Source organism: Bombina bombina, chromosome 5, assembly GCF_027579735.1.
Source record: "Bombina bombina isolate aBomBom1 chromosome 5, aBomBom1.pri, whole genome shotgun sequence".
NCBI classification, from domain to species: domain Eukaryota; kingdom Metazoa; phylum Chordata; class Amphibia; order Anura; family Bombinatoridae; genus Bombina; species Bombina bombina.
In genome coordinates this window covers 911,226,680-911,249,379 of record NC_069503.1, presented here as the reverse complement: position 1 = coordinate 911,249,379, position 22,700 = coordinate 911,226,680, and the positions used below count along the sequence as shown (strand labels likewise).

The 22,700-nt window shown below is 43.9% G+C and overlaps 1 protein-coding gene across 1 annotated transcript in view; it reads left to right on the top strand.

Annotated features, from left to right (window-relative positions):
* Window positions 1-22,700, top strand: part of LOC128660956 (aspartyl/asparaginyl beta-hydroxylase) — a gene marked incomplete in the record, with an annotated part of 420,872 nt that overhangs the window by 285,520 nt on the left and 112,652 nt on the right. Inside the window, 1 exon segment of the mRNA XM_053715069.1 lies at window positions 21,680-21,727. Coding sequence (XP_053571044.1) covers window positions 21,680-21,727 — 48 coding nt within the window.

The following is a 22,700-nucleotide window of genomic DNA, read 5'->3' as shown; positions in this document are numbered from 1 at the left end:
GAATGAAATTATTGACAAGCTTAGAACGCTTAAGCTAGCTAACTCATTTCTTTCTGATGCCATTGTTCATTTGACTAAACTAACGGCTAAGAATTCCGGATTCGCCATCCAGGCGCGTAGGGCGCTATGGCTTAAATCCTGGTCAGCTGACGTGACTTCAAAGTCTAAATTACTCAACATTCCTTTCAAGGGGCAGACCTTATTCGGGCCTGGCTTGAAGGAAATTATTGCTGACATTACTGGAGGCAAGGGTCATACCCTTCCTCAGGACAGGGCCAAATCAAAGGCCAAACAGTCTAATTTTCGTGCCTTTCGAAATTTCAAGGCAGGAGCAGCATCAACTTCCTCCGCTTCAAAACAAGAGGGAACTGTTGCTCATTCCAGACAGGCCTGGAAACCTAACCAGGCCTGGAAACCTAACCAGTCCTGGAACAAGGGCAAGCAGGCCAGAAAGCCTGCTGCTGCCCCCAAGACAGCATGAAGGAATGGCCCCCTATCCGGAAACGGATCTAGTGGGGGGCAGACTTTCTCTCTTCGCCCAGGCGTGGGCAAGAGATGTTCAGGATCCCTGGGCATTGGAGATCATATCTCAGGGATATCTTCTGGACTTCAAAGCTTTTCCTCCACAAGGGAGATTTCATCTTTCAAGGTTATCAGCAAACCAGATAAAGAAAGAGGCATTCCTAAGCTGTGTGCAAGACCTCCTAGTAATGGGAGTGATCCATCCATTTCCGCGGACGGAACAAGGACAGGGATTTTATTCAAATCTGTTTGTGGTTCCCAAGAAAGAGGGAACCTTCAGACCAATCTTGGATCTAAAGATCTTAAACAAATTCCTCAGAGTTCCATCATTCAAAATGGAAACTATCCGGACCATCCTACCCATGATCCAAGAGGGTCAGTATATGACCACAGTGGACTTAAAGGATGCCTACCTTCACATACCGATTCACAAAGATCATCATCGGTTCCTAAGGTTTGCCTTTCTAGACGGGTATTACCAATTTGTAGCTCTTCCCTTCGGGTTGGCCACTGCCCCGAGAATTTTTACAAAGGTTCTGGGCTCACTTCTGGCGGTTCTAAGACCGCGAGGCATAGCGGTGGCTCCGTATCTAGACGACATCCTGATACAGGCGTCAAGCTTTCAAATTGCCAAGTCTCATACAGAGATAGTTCTGGAATTTCTGAGGTCGCATGGGTGGAAAGTGAACGTGGAAAAGAGTTCTCTATCACCACTCTCAAGAGTCTCCTTCCTAGGGACTCTTATAGATTCTGTTGAAATGAAAATTTACCTGACGGAGTTCAGGTTATCAAAACTTCTAAATGCTTGCCGTGTCCTTCATTCCATTCCACGCCCGTCAGTGGCTCAGTGCATGGAAGTAATCGGCTTAATGGTAGTCGCAATGGACATAGTGCTATTTGCGCGCCTGCATCTCAGACCGCGGCAATTATGCATGTTAAATCAGTGGAATGGGGATTACTCAGATTTGTCCCCTCTACTAAATCTGGATCAAGAGACCAGAGATTCTCTTCTCTGGTGGCTTTCTCGGGTCCATCTGTCCAAGGGTATGACCTTTCACAGGCCAGATTGGACGATTGTAACAACAGATGCCAGCCTTCTAGGTTGGGGTGCAGTCTGGAACTCCCTGAAGGCTCAGGGATCGTGGACTCAGGAGGAGAAACTCCTCTCAATAAATATTCTGGAGTTAAGAGCAATATTCAATGCTCTTCTAGCTTGGCCTCAGTTAGCAACACTGAGGTTCATCAGATTTCAGTGGGACAACATCACGACTGTGGCTTACATCAACCATCAAGGGGGAACCAGGAGTTCCCTAGCGATGTTAGAAGTTTCAAAGATAATTCGCTGGGCAGAGTCTCACTCTTGCCACCTGTCAGCGATCCACATCCCAGGCGTAGAGAACTGGGAGGCGGATTTTCTAAGTCGTCAGACTTTTCATCCGGGGGAGTGGGAACTCCATCCGGAGGTGTTTGCTCAACTGGTCCATCGTTGGGGCAAACCAGAACTGGATCTCATGGCGTCTCGCCAGAACGCCAAGCTTCCTTGTTACGGATCCAGGTCCAGGGACCCGGGAGCAACGCTGATAGATGCTCTAGCAGCTCCTTGGTTCTTCAACCTGGCCTATGTGTTTCCACCGTTTCCTCTGCTCCCTCGACTGATTGCCAAAATCAAACAGGAGAGAGCATTGGTGATTCTGATAGCGCCTGCGTGGCCACGTAGGACCTGGTATGCAGACCTAGTGGACATGTCATCTCTTCCACCATGGACTCTGCCTCTGAGGCAGGACCTTCTAATACAAGGTCCTTTCAATCATCCAAATCTAATTTCTCTGAGACTGACTGCATGGAGATTGAACGCTTGATTCTATCAAGGCGTGGCTTCTCCGAGTCAGTCATTGATACCTTAATACAGGCTCGGAAGCCTGTCACCAGGAAAATCTACCATAAGATATGGCGTAAATATCTTTATTGGTGTGAATCCAAGAGTTACTCATGGAGTAAGGTTAGGATTCCTAGGATATTGTCCTTTCTCCAAGAGGGTTTGGACAAAGGCTTATCAGCTAGTTCTTTAAAAGGACAGATCTCTGCTCTGTCTATTCTTTTGCACAAGCGTCTGGCAGAAGTTCTAGACGTCCAGGCATTTTGTCAGGCTTTGGTTAGGATTAAGCCTGTGTTTAAAACTGTTGCTCCCCCGTGGAGCTTAAACTTGGTTCTTAAAGTTCTTCAAGGAGTTCTGTTTGAACCCCTTCATTCCATTGATATTAAACTTTTATCTTGGAAAGTTCTGTTTTTGATGGCTATTTCCTCGGCTCGAAGAGTCTCTGAGTTATCTGCCTTACAGTGTGATTCTCCTTATCTGATTTTTCATTCAGACAAGGTAGTTCTGCGTACCAAACCTGGGTTTTTACCTAAGGTAGTTTCTAACAGGAATATCAATCAAGAGATTGTTGTTCCATCATTGTGTCCTAATCCTTCTTCAAAGAAGGAACGTCTTTTGCATAATCTGGACGTAGTCCGTGCCTTGAAGTTTTACTTACAGGCTACTAAAGATTTTCGTCAAACATCTGCCCTGTTTGTCGTTTACCCTGGACAGAGGAGAGGTCAAAAAGCTTCGACAACCTCTCTCTTTTGGCTTCGGAGCATAATACGCTTAGCCTATGAGACTGCTGGACAGCAGCCCCCTGAAAGGATTACAGCTCATTCTACTAGAGCTGTGGCTTCCACCTGGGCCTTTAAAGATGAGGCCTCTGTTGAACAGATTTGCAAGGCTGCGACTTGGTCTTCGCTTCACACCTTTTCAAAATTTTACAAATTTGACACTTTTGCTTCTTCGGAGGCTGTTTTTGGGAGAAAGGTTCTACAGGCAATGGTTCCTTCCGTTTAAGTTCCTGCCTTGTCCCTCCCATCATCCGTGTACTTTAGCTTTGGTATCCCACAAGTAATGGATGATCCGTGGACTGGATACACTTAACAAGAGAAAACATAATTTATGCTTACCTGATAAATTTATTTCTCTTGTAGTGTATCCAGTCCACGGCCCGCCCTGTCCTTTTAAGGCAGGTCTAAATTTTAATTAAACTACAGTCACCTCTGCACCCTATGGTTTCTCCTTTCTCGTCTTGTTTCGGTCGAATGACTGGATATGGCAGTGAGGGGAGGAGCTATATAGCAGCTCTGCTGTGGGTGATCCTCTTGCAACTTCCTGTTGGGAAGGAGAATATCCCACAAGTAATGGATGATCCGTGGACTGGATACACTACAAGAGAAATAAATTTATCAGGTAAGCATAAATTATGTTTCTTTTGTTAAGTGTAGTCAGTCCACGGGTCATTCATTACTTATGGAATATATCTCTTCCTAACAGGAAGCTGCAAGAGGATCACCCAAGCAGAGCTGCTATATAGCTCCTCCCCTCACATGTCATATTCAGTCATTCTCTTGCAGCCTAACTAAAGATAGGTCGCTGTGAGAGGTCTGTGGTGTTTTTTAACTTAGTTTATTTCTTCAATCAAAAGTTTGTTATTTTAAATGGCACCGGAGTGTGCTGTTTGTTCTCAGGCAGCATTAGAAGAAGAATCTGCCTGCGTTTTCTATGATCTTAGCAGACGTAACTAAGATCCACTGGCTGTTCTCATCTGAGGAGTGAGGTAACTTCAGAAAAGGGGAATAGCATGCAGGGCCCCCCTGCAAATGAGGTATGTGCAGTAAATTATTTTTCTGAGGAATGGAATTGACTGAGAAAATACTGCTGATACCAATGTAACGTAAGTTCAGCCTTAAATGCAGTGATAGCGACTGGTATTAGGCTGATGAGTGTGTGTACACTGAATGTATTTTTCTAAGGAATGGAATTGACTCTGAAAATACTGTTAATACTGAAATAATGTATGAGCCTTAACTGCAGTAAAAGCGACTGGTAGCAGGCTTATTAATAACACTTCATAACTTTTCAAATGTATGTTTAAAACGTTTACTGGCATGTTAATCGTTTTTTGTGAGGTACTTGGTGATAAAACTTATTGGGGCATGATTTTTACCACATGGCCATCTTTGTTTTCTGCATAGAAACAGTTATCTGAGCTTCCCCACTGTTGTAATATGAGTGGGAGGGGCCTATTTTAGCGCTTTTTTGCGCAGTAAAAATTCAGTCACAATCTGTCTACTTCATCCTCCATGATCCAGATCGTCTCTAGAGAGCTCAGGGGTCTTCAAAATTCATTTTGAGGGAGGTAATCAGTCACAGCAGACCTGTGACAGTATGTTTTGACTGTGATAAAAACGTTAATTATTAAATTGTTATCCGTTTTTGGGTATTAAGGGGTTAATCATCCATTTGCTGGTGGGTGCAATCCTTTGCTAACTTAATACATTTACTGTGAAAAATTGGTTGCTATAACTATTTTGGTTCATTGTTATTTCAACTGTGACAGCTTTTTGTGCTTCTTAAAGGCACAGTAGCGTTTTTTATATTGCTTGTAAATTTATTTAGAAAAGTATTTCCAAGCTTGCTAGTCTCATTGCTAGTCTGTTTAAACATGTCTGACACAGATGAATCTCTTTGTTCACTATGTTTAAAGGCCAATATGGAGCCCAATAGAAATTTGTGTACTAATTGCATTGATGTTACTTTAAATAAAAGTCAATCTTTACATGTAAAGAAATTATCACCAGACAACGAGGGGGAAGTTATGCCGACTAACTCTCCTCACGTGTCAGTACATTCGCCTCCCGCTCAGGAGGTGCGTGATTTTGTGGCGCCAAGTACATCAGGGAGGCCCTTACAAATCACTTTGCAAGACATGGCTACTGTTATGACAGAAGTATTATCTAAATTGCCAGAATTAAGAGGCAAGCGCGATAGCTCTGGGTTAAGGACAGAGCCCGCGGATGAGGTGAGAGCCATGTCAGATACTGCGTCACAGTTTGCAGAACATGAAGACGGAGAGCTTCATTCTGTGGGTGACGGATCTGATCCAGGGAGACTGGATTCAGAGATTTCTAATTTTAAATTTAAGCTTGAGATCCTCCGCATATTGCTAGGGGAGGTATTAGCGGCTCTGAATGATTGTAACACGGTTGCAATTCCAGAAAAATTATGTAGGTTGGATAGATACTATGCGGTACCGGTGTGTACTGACGTGTTTCCTATACCTAAAAGGCTTACAGAGATTATTAGCAAGGAGTGGGATAGACCTGGTGTGCCTTTTTCCCCTCCTCCCATATTTAGGAAAATGTTTCCTATAGACGCCACCACACGAGACTTATGGCAGACGGTCCCTAAGGTGGAGGGAGCAGTTTCTACTTTAGCTAAGCGTACCACTATCCCGGTAGAGGATAGTTGTGCCTTTTCAGATCCAATGGATAAGAAATTAGAGGGTTACCTTAAGAAAATGTTTGTTCAACAAGGTTTTATCTTACAGCCCCTTGCATGCATTGCGCCTGTCACTGTTGCGGCGGCATTCTGGTTTGAGTCTCTGGAAGAGGCCATTCGCAACAGCTCCATTGCTTAAAGCACTTAAGCTAGCTAACGCATTTGTTTCTGATGCCGTCGTACATTTAACCAAACTTACGGCTAAGAACTCCGGATTCGCCATCCAAGCGCGCAGAGCTGACGTGACTTCTAAATCTAAATTGCTTAATATTCCTTTCAAAGGGCAGACCTTATTCGGGCCCGGCTTGAAAGAAATTATAGCTGACATTACGGGAGGTAAGGGCCATGCTCTACCTCAGGACAGGGCCAAATCAAAGGCCAAACAGTCTAATTTTCGTGCCTTTCGTAACTTCAAGGCAGGAGCAGCATCAACTTCCTCCGCTCCAAAACAGGAAGGAGCTGTTGCTCGTTACAGGCAGGGCTGGAAAGTTAACCAGTCCTGGAACAAGGGCAAGCAGGCCAAGAAACCTGCTGCTGCCCCTAAGACAGCATGAAGAGAGGGCCCCCTATCCAGAAACGGATCTAGTGGGGGGCAGACTTTCTCTCTTCGCCCAGGCTTGGGCAAGAGATGTCCAAGATCCCTGGTCGTTGGAGATCATATCTCAGGGATATCTCCTGGACTTCAAAACTTCTCCTCCACGAGGGAGATTTCATCTTTCAAGGTTATCAGCAAACCAAATAAAGAAAGAGGCGTTTCTACGCTGTGTACAAGACCTCTTACTAATGGGGGTGATCCACCCAGTTCCGCGGACAGAACACGGGCAAGGATTCTATTCAAATCTATTTGTGGTTCCCAAGAAAGAGGGAACCTTCAGACCAATCTTGGACTTAAAAATCCTAAACAAATTCCTAAGAGTTCCATCATTCAAAATGGAAACTATTCGAACCATCCTTCCCATGATCCAAGAGGGTCAGTACATGACCACAGTGGACTTAAAGGATGCCTACCTTCACATACCGATTCACAAGGATCATTATCGGTACCTAAGATTTGCTTTCCTAGACAGGCATTACCAGTTTGTAGCTCTTCCCTTCGGATTAGCTACGGCTCCAAGAATCTTTACAAAAGTTCTGGGCTCACTTCTGGCGGTACTAAGACCGCGAGGCATAGCGGTGACTCCGTACCTAGACGACATTCTGATACAAGCGTCAAGTTTTCAAACTGCCAAGTCTCATACAGAGATAGTTCTGGCATTTCTGAGGTCGCATGGGTGGAAGGTGAACGTGGAAAAGAGTTCTCTATTACCACTTACAAGGGTTCCCTTTCTAGGGACTCTTATAGATTCTGTAGAGATGAAAATTTACCTGACAGAGGCCAGGTTATCAAAACTTCTAAATGCTTGCCGTGTCCTTCATTCCATTCCACACCCGTCAGTAGCTCAGTGCATGGAAGTAATCGGCTTAATGGTAGCGGCAATGGACATAGTACCATTTGCGCGCCTGCATCTCAGACCGCTGCAATTGTGCATGCTAAGTCAGTGGAATGGGGATTACTCAGATTTGTCCCCCCTACTAAATCTGGATCAAGAGACCAGAGATTCTCTTCTATGGTGGCTTTCTCGGCCACATCTGTCCAAGGGGATGACCTTTCGCAGGCCAGATTGGACGATTGTAACAACAGACGCCAGCCTTCTAGGCTGGGGCGCAGTCTGGAACTCCCTGAAGGCTCAGGGATTATGGACTCAGGAGGAGAAACTCCTCCCAATAAATATTCTGGAATTAAGAGCAATATTCAATGCTCTCCTAGTTTGGCCTCAGTTAGCAACTCTGAGGTTCATCAGATTTCAGTCGGACAACATCACGACTGTGGCTTACATCAACCATCAAGGGGGAACCAGAAGTTCCCTAGCGATGTGGGAAGTCTCAAAGATAATTCGCTGGGCAGAGTCTCACTCTTGCCACCTGTCAGCGATTTACATCCCAGGCGTGGAGAACTGGGAGGCGGATTTTCTAAGTCGCCAGACTTTTCATCCGGGGGAGTGGGAACTTCATCCGGAGGTCTTTACTCAACTGATTCATCGTTGGGGCAAACCAGATCTGGATCTCATGGCGTCTCGCCAGAACGCCAAGCTTCCTTGTTACGGATCCAGGTCCAGGGACCCGGGAGCAGTGCTGATAGATGCTCTGACAGCCCCTTGGGTCTTCAACATGGCTTATGTGTTTCCACCATTTCCGATGCTTCCTCGTTTGATTGCCAAGATCAAACAGGAGAGAGCTTCAGTGATTCTGATAGCGCCTGCGTGGCCACGCAGGACCTGGTATGCAGACCTAGTGGACATGTCGTCCTGTCCACCGTGGTCTCTGCCTCTGAGACAGGACCTTCTAATTCAGGGTCCTTTCAACCATCCAAATCTAATTTCTCTGAGGCTGACTGCATGGAGATTGAACGCTTGATTCTATCAAAGCGTGGCTTCTCGGAGTCGGTTATTGATACCTTAATACAGGCTAGGAAGCCTGTTACCAGAAAAATTTACCACAAGATATGGCGTAAATATTTATATTGGTGCAAATCCAAGTGTTACTCATGGAGTAAGGTTAGGATTCCTAGGATATTGTCCTTTCTACAAGAGGGTTTAGAAAAGGGCTTATCTGCTAGTTCGTTAAAGGGACAGATTTCTGCTCTGTCTATTCTTCTACACAAACGTCTGGCTGAAGTTACAGACGTTCAGGCTTTTTGTCAGGCTTTAGCTAGGATTAAGCCTGTGTTTAAGACTGTTGCTCCGCCGTGGAGCTTAAACTTAGTTCTTAACGTTCTTCAAGGCGTTCCATTTGAACCCCTTCATTCCATTGATATCAAGCTGTTATCCTGGAAGGTTCTGTTTTTGATGGCTATTTCCTCGGCTCGAAGAGTCTCTGAGTTATCTGCCTTACATTGTGATTCTCCTTATCTGATTTTTCATTCAGACAAGGTAGTTCTGCGTACTAAACCTGGGTTCTTACCTAAGGTAGTTACTAACAGGAATATGAATCAAGAGATTGTTGTTCCATCACTGTGTCCTAACCCTTCTTCAAAGAAGGAACGACTTTTGCATAATCTGGATGTAGTCCGTGCCCTGAAGTTCTATTTGCAGGCAACTAAAGATTTTCGTCAAACTTCTTCCCTGTTTGTCGTTTACTCTGGACAGAGAAGAGGTCAAAAGGCTTCGGCTACCTCTCTCTCTCTTTTTGGCTTCGTAGCATAATAAGTTTAGCCTATGAGACTGCTGGACAGCAGCCTCCTGAAAGGATTACAGCCCATTCTACTAGAGCTGTGGCTTCCACCTGGGCCTTTAAAAATGAGGCCTCTGTTGAACAGATTTGCAAGGCTGCAACTTGGTCTTCACTTCACGCTTTTTCAAAATTTTACAAATTTGACACTTTTGCTTCTTCGGAGGCTATTTTTGGGAGAAAGGTACTTCAGGCAGTGGTTCCTTCTGTTTAATGTTCCTGCCTTGTCCCTCCCTTCATCCGTGTACTTTAGCTTTGGTATTGGTATTCCATAAGTAATGGATGACCCATGGACTGACTACACTTAACAAGAGAAAACATAATTTATGCTTACCTGATAAATTTATTTCTCTTGTAGTGTAGTCAGTCCACGGCCCGCCCTGTCTTTAAGGCAGATCTAAATTTTAATTAAATCCAGTCACCACTGCACCCTATGGTTTCTCCTTTCTCTTCTGCTTTTGGTCGAATGACTGAATATGACATGTGAGGGGAGGAGCTATATAGCAGCTCTGCTTGGGTGATCCTCTTGCAGCTTCCTGTTAGGAAGAGATATATTCCATAAGTAATGGATGACCCGTGGACTGACTACACTACAAGAGAAATACATTTATCAGGTAAGCATAAATTATGTTTTTTTCACTTTTTTTTTTTCTTCTTTAAAAATAAATTAAAACTCGTTGATTTCAAAACCAACAGAAAGCATATGTCACATATAACTATAAGCATAAATGCAAAAAAAGAAAACCTAATTCTGCCCCTGTATGAATCTGTGATGCCACCTTTAAGTATGGAGTGCAGTTTTGGGGAACAATTTATTAAAAAGGACAATGCAGAATTAGAAAGGGAATGGCTACAAAATGAATGGAATTGGAGGATTTAAGCTTATGAAGAGAGGTTATGTGGTCATGTTACATATAGAGAGTTGGTGGGAACACTGCTTATTCCAACAATATTTTGTGTCAAGAAGTTACTCTTTAGGCTAAAGGAGAGATTTAATTTCCTGTTTCAAAACTGCTATTTCTTGTCTTCACTGTAAGAGCAATTATACTGTACAACTCTTTGCCTGAGGAGCTAGGGAACCCCAGTAAAATAGATTTAAAGAGACATTAAACACTAAATACATTTTATAAGCCTAGCATTTAGGTGTTTCCCCTTCTCCTGCAAGTCATGGTTGACACCATGTTGAAAACTAGCTTTCACTACATTCTAGTGCCGATGTGTTTGCACATGTGCAGCAACTCTCCTTCCGATATCTGCAATATAACATTTTTTCCAAAAACGGCACCTGAAATTAGAGGAAGGTGCATGACATGCCTTTATTGTTTAATGTCCCTTGGATGAAGAAGAAAAAAAAGGATCCAAGGTTGTAAGTAGGCGGTTTTAAAGGTTTTACTCTCATTTCACTTGACTTTTGTTTTCTTCTTAAATTGAAAGAGTCCACAGCTGCATTCATTACTTATGGGAAATAAGAACCTGGCCAACAGGAGAAAGCAAAGGCACCCCAGCCAAAGGCTTAAATACTCCTCCCATTCTTTGCCTTTCGTCCCAGGAGGTTGGCCGAGAAGTGTCAGAATTTAATTTGTTTCTTATGGAGGGTAGTACTTTTCGACATGGGACTGGAGTTTTATGTAATTCTGTCAGTGAGGGCTTGGATGAAAGTTAGAGTCCGGAGATGCAGGGAGAGTCTTTCTGTGAAACCATCCCGACTCATGTTAACAGCTCCTCAAGCAATCAGCGTTCTCGAACTTTGCTCCGCTGCCTGCTTTCTTCTCTCAAGTCCATGGCGGAGCTGATGCTTCTATCCGTCGCACTTGAAGGGCCGTGTTCCTGTTCCATGGCGTAGATTCCGGTAAGATCGTTTCATTTTCTTTCTTCATGAATGTACTGTAATACAGATGTTTTCCTGAGAGGCTACCACCTTGCGGGACTAACTTAACATTAGGGTCTCAGTGAGTCTCCTTTTAGTATCTTGGAATCAAGGGTTAATATCTCCTGAGGGGGTTATTGAACAGGGGGGTTTTTAATCATGTTTATGTGATTCAATCTGCTTATGTGTAGTGTTAACTAGGCTCATAGCTTGGAACATAAAGGCCTTTGGAAGTGACGCAACCTTATGGCTGGGCGTGATTACACTCCGTCTTCCATTTCCGCATTCCTGACCGTGTGGCGACGGAGAAATTCTAGTTCGCTGGGGTCTGGTTCATTGGAAGTGGTGAGTGCCCCAACCATTGTGGGTGTCAGGTGCCGCTTTGTTTTGTCTTATAGTCCATATTGGCATATTCTCTATCCAGTTATGGAAGATTCTGATGCTGAGACTGTTCTAATTTCAGATTTTTCGTCCGGGGAAGAGTCCGGATTGGTCTTGTTGACACATGTCAATCTGTTATGTTCGGTGTGCTTTATTAGAGCGGCTTGTTGCTCTGGGAATCAAGGGACAGCTGAGCCATCTGCCTCTGGGGGTCCTGTCCTCCAAGAGGCAAGTTCCCTACCACTTCATACCTTTACACATGCGGGTAACCTCGATTATGATTATTCCTCCATGCAGGGCGGCTTGTTCCCCCCGGAGGTTGCAGCACGTTTTTGCTTCCACATATTCTTGGCGATTATTCGTCTGCAGAGTCCAGATGTTTATGCGCGATTGTGCTCGTGCTCTATTGTCCCGGGTCTACCGCCTTGGGGAGGGCGTAGCTCTCCCTGAGTGTTGTGCCTTGAGTTACAGAGCTGCGCGCCTTCAGTTATTAAATTACCCTATTCTTATCGGATACGGGAATTTTCAGTCTGCTTCTTCGAATGGTGCACCTCATTAGACATGTGGGGATGATGTAATCTCCTGACTGTTCTTTGAGATCCTTCACAGTTTTTTTTTGCAAGAATAGGACTCTGGCTGGTCCTGCGGGTAGGCCTGTTTTCTTCTTGGGCGTTAACCTACGGGTTGCCTTATATTTCTTTTTATCCAATCATGATGTCTTTTTATTTTGTTTCCTTCAGGAATCTTAAACTGGGATCGATACTCTGTTACTTCTGCGGAAGTGTTTTTGGGGACAGGTTAGTCCTATGTTTGTCTGTTTTCCCATCTTCCCTTCTGAGGGAGGATTTATGCAGCTTGATATTTAGGACCCTGGTTGCAGCCTGGTCCTGTTAGGTTCGGTTCTGTCTTGGGGCTGTTGAGACACGTGGCGCTGTTCTGCTTTGCTGGTCTGGTCGAGGCGCCGATTGGTTATGTTATTATTATTTTACAGTTTTTAACTAAGCATTCTAGAGGACCTGTGGGTCTGTGAGGAGGGAAGGATTGTCTCAGTCCTTATAGCCTTAATTCTGGATGACTGGGTCAGTGGTATTTCTGCTGCATCACTCTCTTGGTCTGGTGTTATCGGACCCTAGAGTTCCCTTCCCCAGGTAGTGGACGGATGGAGGGCTTAGCGCCCTCAACCCGCCGTCTTTAGCGGTTGGCCGTTTTAAGGCTCGAGACTTGTCCTTTGTGAACTTGGTCCTCAGCAGCTAGTAGTTTGACAGCTGCCTTGCAGCGCATGGTTTGCAGTATGTAGCCAGCTGCAGCTCTTGCACATTGACTGTGTACTGTCTAGCTGTTTTAGGAGACCTTTTTTGGTCTTCCTCCGTTGGGGGTTAGGTCTCCTTTTTAGGTACCTGGGTTCCCTTACAAGGATGGTTGTCCCTATAAGGGACTCTGGGCGCGGTCTCCTTGGGCTTTGCTTGGGTTCTTCCTGGAGCTGGGGATGCTTTGCGCCTTTTTCTCCCTGTGATCCTCTCTATGGAGGTGATGTGGAGACTAGCCTTGCTCAAGGTGCTTTGGTATCGCGGTATTTCATTGCCTTGTTGGCCTTACCTTGTTTGTCAGTCTAGGGGCCCTAGGTGTCGTCGTATGACCTTTTCCCACCTTGGCTCCTTTGGAGCGTTGGACTCCGGCAAGTGGTGGTCCCTTTTTTTTAGGTCAGAACTTGAGTTCTCCGGGTTGATCTGGATATGCATTGATATCCCCTGTGGTCTTGTTTTTCATATCAGATGTGGGGGTACGTTCTCGGGTATTGTTTGTTTAAACAATTGAGGGCCCACAGCTGTTTTCTCCCTGAAGCTTCTGGTTGCTGAGGCTTCGCTCAGCCTTTTTCCTTGTGTATCCTGTTGTGGGTTGTTACCGGACTTTTAGGCTTACGGGCTGGTTTGGGGTTATGTCCTTACTCGGACTACTTGACCTGATCATGGTTGGCCAGGTTTTCTGAGTGACTGTTGCTCATTGAGCTGTTTTGTGCCTTATGGTCGGATTCTCTGGGTCAGCTTGCTGTAGTAACCCTTTGGATTCATTGCTCTATAGACAAATGGGTTTACAGTGTCTCTGCTGCGGCTATTGCGCTTGGGTTATGTGTTAGCGAGCTAGTCCTAGGGGGATCCTTTCCAACGTACATCTGTGTTGGGGATTGATTTCTCCTTTAGCCTGGGACTTAATGGCTTAGGATGGGGGCTTATGCTCCTCCTTCGGGAGTTGTGGTCCCTTTCTTAGGGCTTCTCCTGGTTTCAGGAGGTTGGAATTGTTGGTTATCCTTCAGAGAGAGGTGTTCTCTCTGGGTTGTTACGTTCCATCTGGAGCCTTGCTGGCTCCGTGTCGAGACTATGTTGGGCCTTTTTGTTAGATCCTTGGGTCTACAGCCTTGTCGTCTGTTCTTGGAGTCTGGTTGTACCCGTACTTGGTTGGATGGGGGTGGCCATTCTTCGGCTTGTTTTTGAGCTGGTTTTGGGGTTTTCCTGTTACCCTGTTTAAGACCTGCTGATGCTTGTGTTGGCCCGACTGGCAGTGGGTTCTAAGAGACGTTGTCTTTTTCAGGACCTTGGTTGGCATAGAGTTAGCTCCCTAGGCTTACAAGCAGAAGGTCCAGGTTTACACTACCTTCGGGTTCTGGGTGTAATCTCTCTTCTTGGGGGGCCTCGATTGAGGTTCTGTGTATCCCCTTTTGGAGACCTGTGTGTAGGTCTAGCGGCTGGATTGCCTAGAGTGTGCCCTCTATCTGGGGATTTCATTTTTGCAGTCTTTCTTCTTGCTGGCCGTTTCTGCTTCTCGGCAGTATTCTTCTGTGTCATCCTGATGCTTTCTGCGTGTTCTTGACTAAGGGTTTCATCTGGGTTGTTGCACGTTTTTTTGTGGTAGAATACTTTTATTTTAAGTTCAGTTGTCTTTCAGTGCTTTGCATGAGGTTTGAGAGTACAGTTTCTCTGTTCCTATGCTGGTTTTATACCTCTGGTTTTTGCCGGTTATAGGCGTAGCCTCCCCTATCTGTCAGGACCTATTTGGGTCTTGTGAGCTGGGCTCGCTATGAGGGGATTTTCATTTTTTGGATGTGGTGTACTTCCGGTTTTCCTTCGGTTCTTCCTTGCCTTGTCCCTTTGGAGTTCATGCTGGTGTTCCCTTCATTATTGCGGGGTGAGTGGTGGGGGACGGACTGTTCGCTCAGTTAAGTACTATTTGCTGTCTCTAGCTAGGATGCTGGACTATCTGCGGTTCAGTGTCCTTGGGGCTTTTCCTTTTTAAGTTCTCTCGGCTTCAGACGAAGCAGGGTTTTTTGTTTTACAGTGGTTTCAGGCTTGGTGTCCTCAGAATGGCCTGCCTGTTGTACCCTCCCATCTTGGTATTCAGTGTCCTCTATAGCTTGGGTATTGTTTTCCCAAAGTAATGAATGCAGCTGTGGACTCTTTCCATTTAAGAAGAAAAACATAAATTATGCTTTCCTGATAATAGTTTTCTTCTGATGTAAGAGTCCACAGCTTCCCACCCGTAATGTTTATGTGGGGCGTCCTTTTTTTTATTCTTCTGGCACCTTTCACCCTGATTTTTCTTCTACTGTTCCCTGTTCCTCGGCTGAATGACTGGGGGGTGAGGGAAGTGGGAGGAGTATTTAAGCCTTTGGCTGGGGTGTCTTTGCCTTCTTCTGGTGGCCAGGTTCTTATTTCCCAAAAGTAATGAATGCAGCTGTGGACTCTTTCCATCAGAAGAAAAGAAAATTATCAGGTAAGCATAATTTATGTTTTTTTATAGCTAGTTTTAATTTATTGTCATAGGATTTGTAAAAGTTTTAATTTGATAGGCTTGTTGTCGTCTTTTCTTCTTAAACGGGGAGAGGCCACAGCTGCATTCATTACTTTTGGGAAATACGGAACCTGGCCACCAGGAGGAGGCAAAGACACCCCAGCCAAAGGCTTAAATACCTCCCCCACTTCCCTCATACCCCAGTCATTCTTTGCCTTTCCTCACAGGAGGTTGGCAGAGAAGTGTCAGAAGATTCGGAGTAGTCTCTTATGGAGGGTAGTACTCTTCGGCATGGGACTGGAGTTTTAAGTAGGCCTGTCAGCCTCTCAGTGAGAGCATGGATGTAAGTTAGAGTCCTTAGTTGCAGGGAGAGTCTTTCTTTCGAAACCATCCCTACTTATTTTAACAGCTCCATAAGCAATGAGCGTTGACGAGTTTCGCTGCCTGCTTTCTTCACTCATGTCCATGTCAGAAGCTACGCTACTATCTGTCAATCTTGAAGGACCGTGTTACTGTTCCACGGTATAGATTCTGGTAAGATTGTTTCATTTTCTATACATGTATGATTACGCAAGAAGACAGTGTCACAGTGTGATTCCTTTTATCTGTACAGAATCAACGGTCGATATCTCCTGAGGGCGATTATTGAACAGTGGGGAATAATCTTATATGTTTGTTTGATTTTATGCTGCTTTTATATGTGAGATTTTATGGGCTCATAGGCTGTTATGGAATATACAGGTTTGACTTTCACTTTGAGAACCATGCAGCTTACAAGCTTGGTGCACTTTTTCTCATAGCAGGGACGGTCCCGCATTATGCACCATGTGATATAACCCCCCCCCCCCCCCCCGGGCGTCTATCAGAGAGGAGTCATAAATCTCTGTACTGCCCCAGCCATTGGGATATAAAGGTGCCATTTTTTTGAATAAAATAAGATGTTTTATTTCTATAGTTCTCTGGTTATTGCACCAGCGATGGAAGATTCTGAAAGAGTAATTCCTGTTTATATTGTGAGGAGGCCTTAGTTCCGCCCTCTCAATTATATTCCATATGCCTTGATAATGTGATAATATCAAACATGTTTGATACCACTGAGCCGTCCACCTCTGAGGAGTTGTCGTCCAGTGAGGTGCGCACCCTACATTCTTATCTCTCTACACTTGCAGTTTTCTGTAGCATTGCTGATCCTCCATCTGGAGGGGGCCTTTTTTTCACCAAACGTTACTGTGCAGTTCAGACGGCACTGTCTGTGGCTTTTTTTTATTGCACTTCTTCACAGAGTACATCAGATAATTTTTTGGGTTTAACTGATAGGGTTATCTTTCTGAGACTTCAGAGTATGAACATTCTGGGTCGGAGTCTGCTGCCTCTAAACCTCCGGCTGTGGGGGAACCAGACTTTAGTTTTAGAAATTTGCACTTTCTTCTAAAGGATGTTTTTGGCGAATTCAGAGGTTGCCGAGGCCAAATTGCCTGATGAACCTCTTGATTCCTAAAATGGATAGAGTTTGAGGACAGGGTGGTACCTTTACCTGCCTTGCTCCTTTTAGACGGTGAACATTATTAAGAATGAATAGGACAGGATTGGTTTCCTTGTTCCCCTCTTCTCGCTTTAACAAATTGTTCCCGGTTCTGGACTCTCAATGGAGTTGTGAGGTTCCGTCCCTAAAAGGGATGGCACTATCTTCACCCTTGCTAAACGTATTACTATCCTGCTTGAGGATAGCTCTTCGTTTAAAGGATGGGATAAAGGATGGAAACTCTGTTAAGAAAGAGGTTTCAACATACGGGATATTTGTTTCAACCGGCGGCGGCTGTTGCAGCGGTTGCTGGGTAACTACCTTCTGGTGTGACTCCTTATAGGATTTGATCAGGATGGAGGGTCCCCGCAACGTTACTTAGGAAAGATTTACGGCCTTGAGAGTTGTTAATTATTTTGTCTGTGATGCTATTAGGCGGATTATTCGCCTGAATGCTAAGGCTTCAGCTTTTTCTGTTCAGGCCTGTCGGGCTCTGGCTGAAGTCATGGTCTGCGGATATGACTTCTAAGTCTAGACCCTCCCCTTTAAGGGACTGATTTTGTTTGGTCCAGGCCTGGACTAAATTATCTCCACGGTCACAGGGGACAACGGTGCCCTCCTACCGCAAGAGAATATGAACTAGTCTAAGGGACAATTTTCGTTCTGATAAAGCCCATGTCAGCAGTCTTCCACTAAGCCAGAGCAAACCAAGATCTCTTGGAAGCCGGCTCAGTCCTGGAATAAATCCAAGCAGAACAAGAAGCCCGCCGAGCTTAAGTCGGCATGGATGGGCGGTCCCTGGTCCTCTTCTGGATCGTGTAGGGGGCAGACTGTCGCTCTTTTCAGTCGCTTGGTTCAGGGACGTGCAGGATCCATGGGTCCTGGAGGTCATAAGTCTCAGCCACCCAAGGGCAGATTCCTCCTGTCTTCCTGACCAGAATGTGGGGAAGCCTTTCTGGGGTGCGTGCAGGATCTGTCCTCTTAGGAGTTATTGTCCCGGGGCCTATCGCAGTGAGAGTTTTGCGATACTATTCAAACCTTTTTGTGGTCCCAAAGAAGGAGGGAATTTTCCGTCCGATTTGGACCTAAAGTGCTTAAACAAGTTTTTAAATGTCCCCTCGTTCAAGATGGAGACAATAAGGTCCATTCTCCTCTGTCTTCTTCGATCCCATGGATGGAAGATAAATCTAGAGAGAGTTCTCTTGTATCAATGAGAAGTTTCAGACCAGAGACGTTGCAAGTTAGCTTCAACATGTCTTGCCCTCCACACCTCCTTAAGGCCATCTGTAGCTCGGTGTATGGAGATGATTGGTCTCGTGTCCAGCATGGACATCATTTCCTTTAACAAACAGTGTCGGCTGGCCGCTCCAAACTCCTCAACGGGCACCTCCTGGGCTCACACCAGTGACGTCAGACGCCACAAATGGAGGCTTACGGGCAATGCATAAGGGCAAAGGTGCAATGCTCATGAAAAACAGGAACCAACTGCTTGTAAGTGATAAAAAATAGAAATAGAGCAGCACAGCAGTATTAATAAACCAGGAAAATGTATTTCACATGTGTAGCAAACATGCAAGAATAGGACAAACCGTCTGACATGTTTTGCGCCATCTAGTGGCGCTTCATCATAGACTAAGGATAGTACACTGAAGTCTATCTTGTATAACCACACAAGTAATTAAAAAATTATTAACACCTGACAATTATATAAAAAAAACAGTTAAAAACAAATACGCTTCATATATTATACAAATTCTCAATAATGAGCTGCAAGCCAAAAGTAGCAAAAAAGAAAAGAAATAACATGATATCGGTGCAATAAATACAGTGTTAAATATAAATTCATAACATCACATAATTTCATATATTTATAGTTCATAATATTTAATTTCTGATGAATAATATTTAATTTATATGTTTCCTATATTGTGCTGAATATACCATTTCTTAATAATAGACATATTTAGAAATTAATGTCAAAGAAATAAGAGAACCTAAGTCATAAGCAGAAAATTTAAAGTGACAGTACTGGAGGACATGTATCATAAATGAAAAAAATACTGATCACTATACTGTGCTATACTGAATTGAAATAAGTGGCACAAATGTGACCTACTCCAATACCCAAATTCCATCACTCAAAGCCCCATTTTTGATCAATAAATGACTCAAAGTACAAAGCTTCATATATTGTTATTTATTATTATGGATAATACTCAAGTTAATGGTCTTTTGGTATACTATTAGGATACACTATCTTAGTAAAAATTTAATTTATGATACATGTCCTCCAGTACTGTCACTTTAAATTTTCTGCTTATGACTTAGGTTCTCTTATTTCTTTGACATTAATTTCAAAATATGTCTATTATTAAGAAATGGTATATTCAGCACAATATAGGAAACATATAAATTAAGCATTATTCATCAGATGAAGCGCCACTAGAGGGCGCAAAACATGTCAGACGGTTTGTCCTATTTTTACATGTTTGCTATACATGTGAAATAAATTTTACTGCTTTATTAATACTGCTGTGCTGCTCTATTTCTATATTTTACATAATTTCCTTTGCCAGGTTTCACCTCAGACTTTTGCAACTGCGCATGCTGAAGCAATGGAACGGCGATCATTCAGATCTGTCTCAACAGATTTCTCTGGACAACCGAGAGTTTTGGTGGTTTTTGTCCAGATCACTTGTCCCAAGGGACGTCCGTCTCAAGACCATCCTGGGTGATTGTGACTACGGTTTCTAGTCTGTCAGGATGGGGAGCTGTTTGGGGTGCCAGGAAGGCACAGGGTCTATGGACTCAGGAGGAAAAGCTCCTTCCCGATCACATTTTGGATCTTCGGGCAATATACAATGCTCTGAAGGCGTGGTCTCTGCGGGGTTCATCCCATTTTATCAGGGAATGGTCTCTTCATCCCGAGTGTTTGTGGAGATTTGCAAGAGGTAGATCTTATGACGTCTCAATACCAAGCTACCCAGATATAGGTTGAGATACAGGGATCCTCAGGTGGAGCCAACAGATGCATTAGCGGTGCCTTGGAGGTTCAATCTATTTGATCTTTTCTGGCCGTTACCACTACTACCTAGTGTAGTGGCTCGAATCAAGCAGGCGTCAGTGATACTGATTGCTCAGTCTTGGCCGCGAAGGATATGGTTTGCGGACTAGTGGGGATGTCATCAACTCCTCTGTGGAAGTTACCTTGTCGCAGGGATATGCTGACCAAGGTCTCTTTGTTCATCTATGTCTAGATTCTCTGAGGCTGACTGTGTGGAGATTGAACGCTTAGTCCTAGCCAAGAGAGGGTTTTCTGAGTGTTATTTTTACTCTCATTCAAGATCGTAGCTGGTTGCTCGTCGCATCTATCATAAGGTGTGGAGGACCTACTTATTCTGTTCTCCAGGATGAACTGGAGAAGGGCTTTTCTGCAAGTCCCCTGAAGGGACAGATTTAGTATCTGTGCACATCAGGAATCTCAGCGAACCTCTTGTGCAGTAACAGTCATTTGTTAAGGCTTTGCTAGGATCAGACCTGTGATTAGATCTATCGCTCCTCCTTGGAGTTTAAATCTTGTTCTTAAAGTTTTGCACGGACTCCATTGGAGCCTATGCATGAAGTAGACATTAAATTGTCTTCTTGGGAGGTTCCTTTTCTACAGGCTATTGCTTCTGCACACAGAGTATCTGTGATTGCTGCCTTGCAACGCGTCCTTCCTTATCTGGCTTTCCATGCTGATAAGGCTTTTCTACGAACCAAGTTAGATTTTCTTCCTAGGTTGTGTCAATTCACAACTTAAATCAAGAGATTGTGGTTCCTTTCTTATGTCCTAATCCTCCTTCGTCGAAGGAACGTTTTCAACATAATTTTGGATGTGGTTTGTGCCTTGAAGTCCTATGTTCAGGCTACAAAGGAATTTAGACAAACTTCTTTCTCTGTTTGCTCTCTTTTCTGGAAAGCGTGGGGGTCAGAGGGCCTCTTCGACTTCCTTATATACAGCGGGACATACGCCTCCTCTGAGGATTACAGCTCATTCTACGAGAGCAGTGGTTTCCTCTTGGGCCTTCAAGAATGAGGCCTCTATTTAGATTTGTAAGGCGGCTACCTGGTCCTCCTTACATACTTTTTCCAGGCTTTACAAGGTTGATGTTTTTGCTTCTGCTGAAGCAGCCTTCGGGAGAAAGGTTTTGCAGGCTGTGGTGCCCTCAGATTAGGTCCGTCTCTCTTTTTTCCCTCCTGTTTTTCATTCAGTGTCCTCTATAGATTGGGTATTGTTTTCCCAAAAGTAATTAATTCAGCTGTGGCCTCTTCCCGTTTAAGAAGAAAAACTTAAATTACGTGGCCTCTCCCCGTCAGAAGAAAAGAAAATTATCTGGTAAGCATAATTTAAGTTTTTTGCTTCATCTACACTTTTGTTCCAATCTATGGATGTAACTAATCCTTTAAGAACGAAAATTCTGTCTCTTTAGATTCAACAAATAATGAATGTCCCTTTAAGCTCTTTGTGCCAAACGTGATGAAATGATCTACAGTGCAGCGTCTCGAAGGCACTTAATGCAGCATACTACTTATTAAAGGGACACAAATAAAAATAAACTTTTATGATCCAAAAAGAGCATGCAGTTTTAAGACACTTTCAAATTTACTTCCATTATCAAATTTGCACAGTCTTTTTCTATGTACACTTTCTGGGGAACAAGATCCTACTGAGCATGTGCACAAGCTCATAGGGTATACGTATACTAGTCTGTGATTGGCTGATGCCGGTCACATGATACAGTGGGGCGGGAAAAGGGAGAAAATAAATTTGTCAAAAAAATTGAATGCTTATTTGAAATTAAGACTAGGTGTTTTTGCATTGTCTCTTAATTATGCATTTGTTAATTATGCATTCTATTGCATTACTTTAAACCCTTATTTTCTTTAGCATTTGCTTCTTGTAATGTTCTTTATATATATGTTGCAGAAAGCGTTGTTGAAACTGAAGAAGTCAGAACAAATGAACAGGCAGCTGGTGAGTCAGAGCAATCATTCTGCAGATGTAAAAGTAAATTACACTAATTTTGTTCATAAAGTTAGCAAAACAAAATATCGCAAAAAGGTTCACAGCAGCAGCTTATTGATCATGTAAGAGAACCTTTCTTTTCATAAGGCAGGGAGAGTCCACGACTTCATTCCTTACTGTTGGGAAATACAACAACTGGCCACCAGGAGGAGGCAAAGACACCCCAGCCAAAGGCTTAAATATCCCTCCCACTTACCCTATCCCCCAGTCATTTTTTGCCTTTCGTCACTAGAGGAGGATGGCAGAGAAGTGTCAGAAGATTCGTATAGTCCTTAAAGTGAATGTAAACTGACGATTACTGCCCCACTGCATTGGCAGAAAATTTAATTCATAAAATGTTTTATATTTATGTATTTACGCAAATTTTTAGCTTTTTACCCCTCCGCCGATAAGCGCAGCTCTCCCCCCAGCCATATTGTCTAATTGATTGACAGATGACGATTATTAAAAGAACTAATCCTTGTTTCCCCCTGGGCTGTGACGTTTATGCAAAGGGGTTGAAATCAAGGATTAGTTATTTTAACAATCGTCATCTGTCAATAAATTAGACAATATGAAGGGCTGGAGAGCTGCGGTTATCGGCGGAGGGGTAAAAAGCTAAAAAATTGCGAAAATACATAAATATAAAACATTTTATGAATTAAACCCGGCCTCATTTTTAAAAGTATATCCAATACCATGGGGGCAGTAATCTTAAGATTACATTCACTTTAATGGGTATGTTCCCCTCAAGAGAGGACTGGAGTTTTTTTTTTCTCTTGTTAAGTGCATCCAGTCCACGGATCATCCATTACTTGTGGGATATTCTCCTTCCCAACAGGAAGTTGCAAGAGGATCACCCACAGCAGAGCTGCTATATAGCTCCTCCCCTCACTGCCATATCCAGTCATTCTCTTGCAACTCTCAACTAAGATGGAGGTCG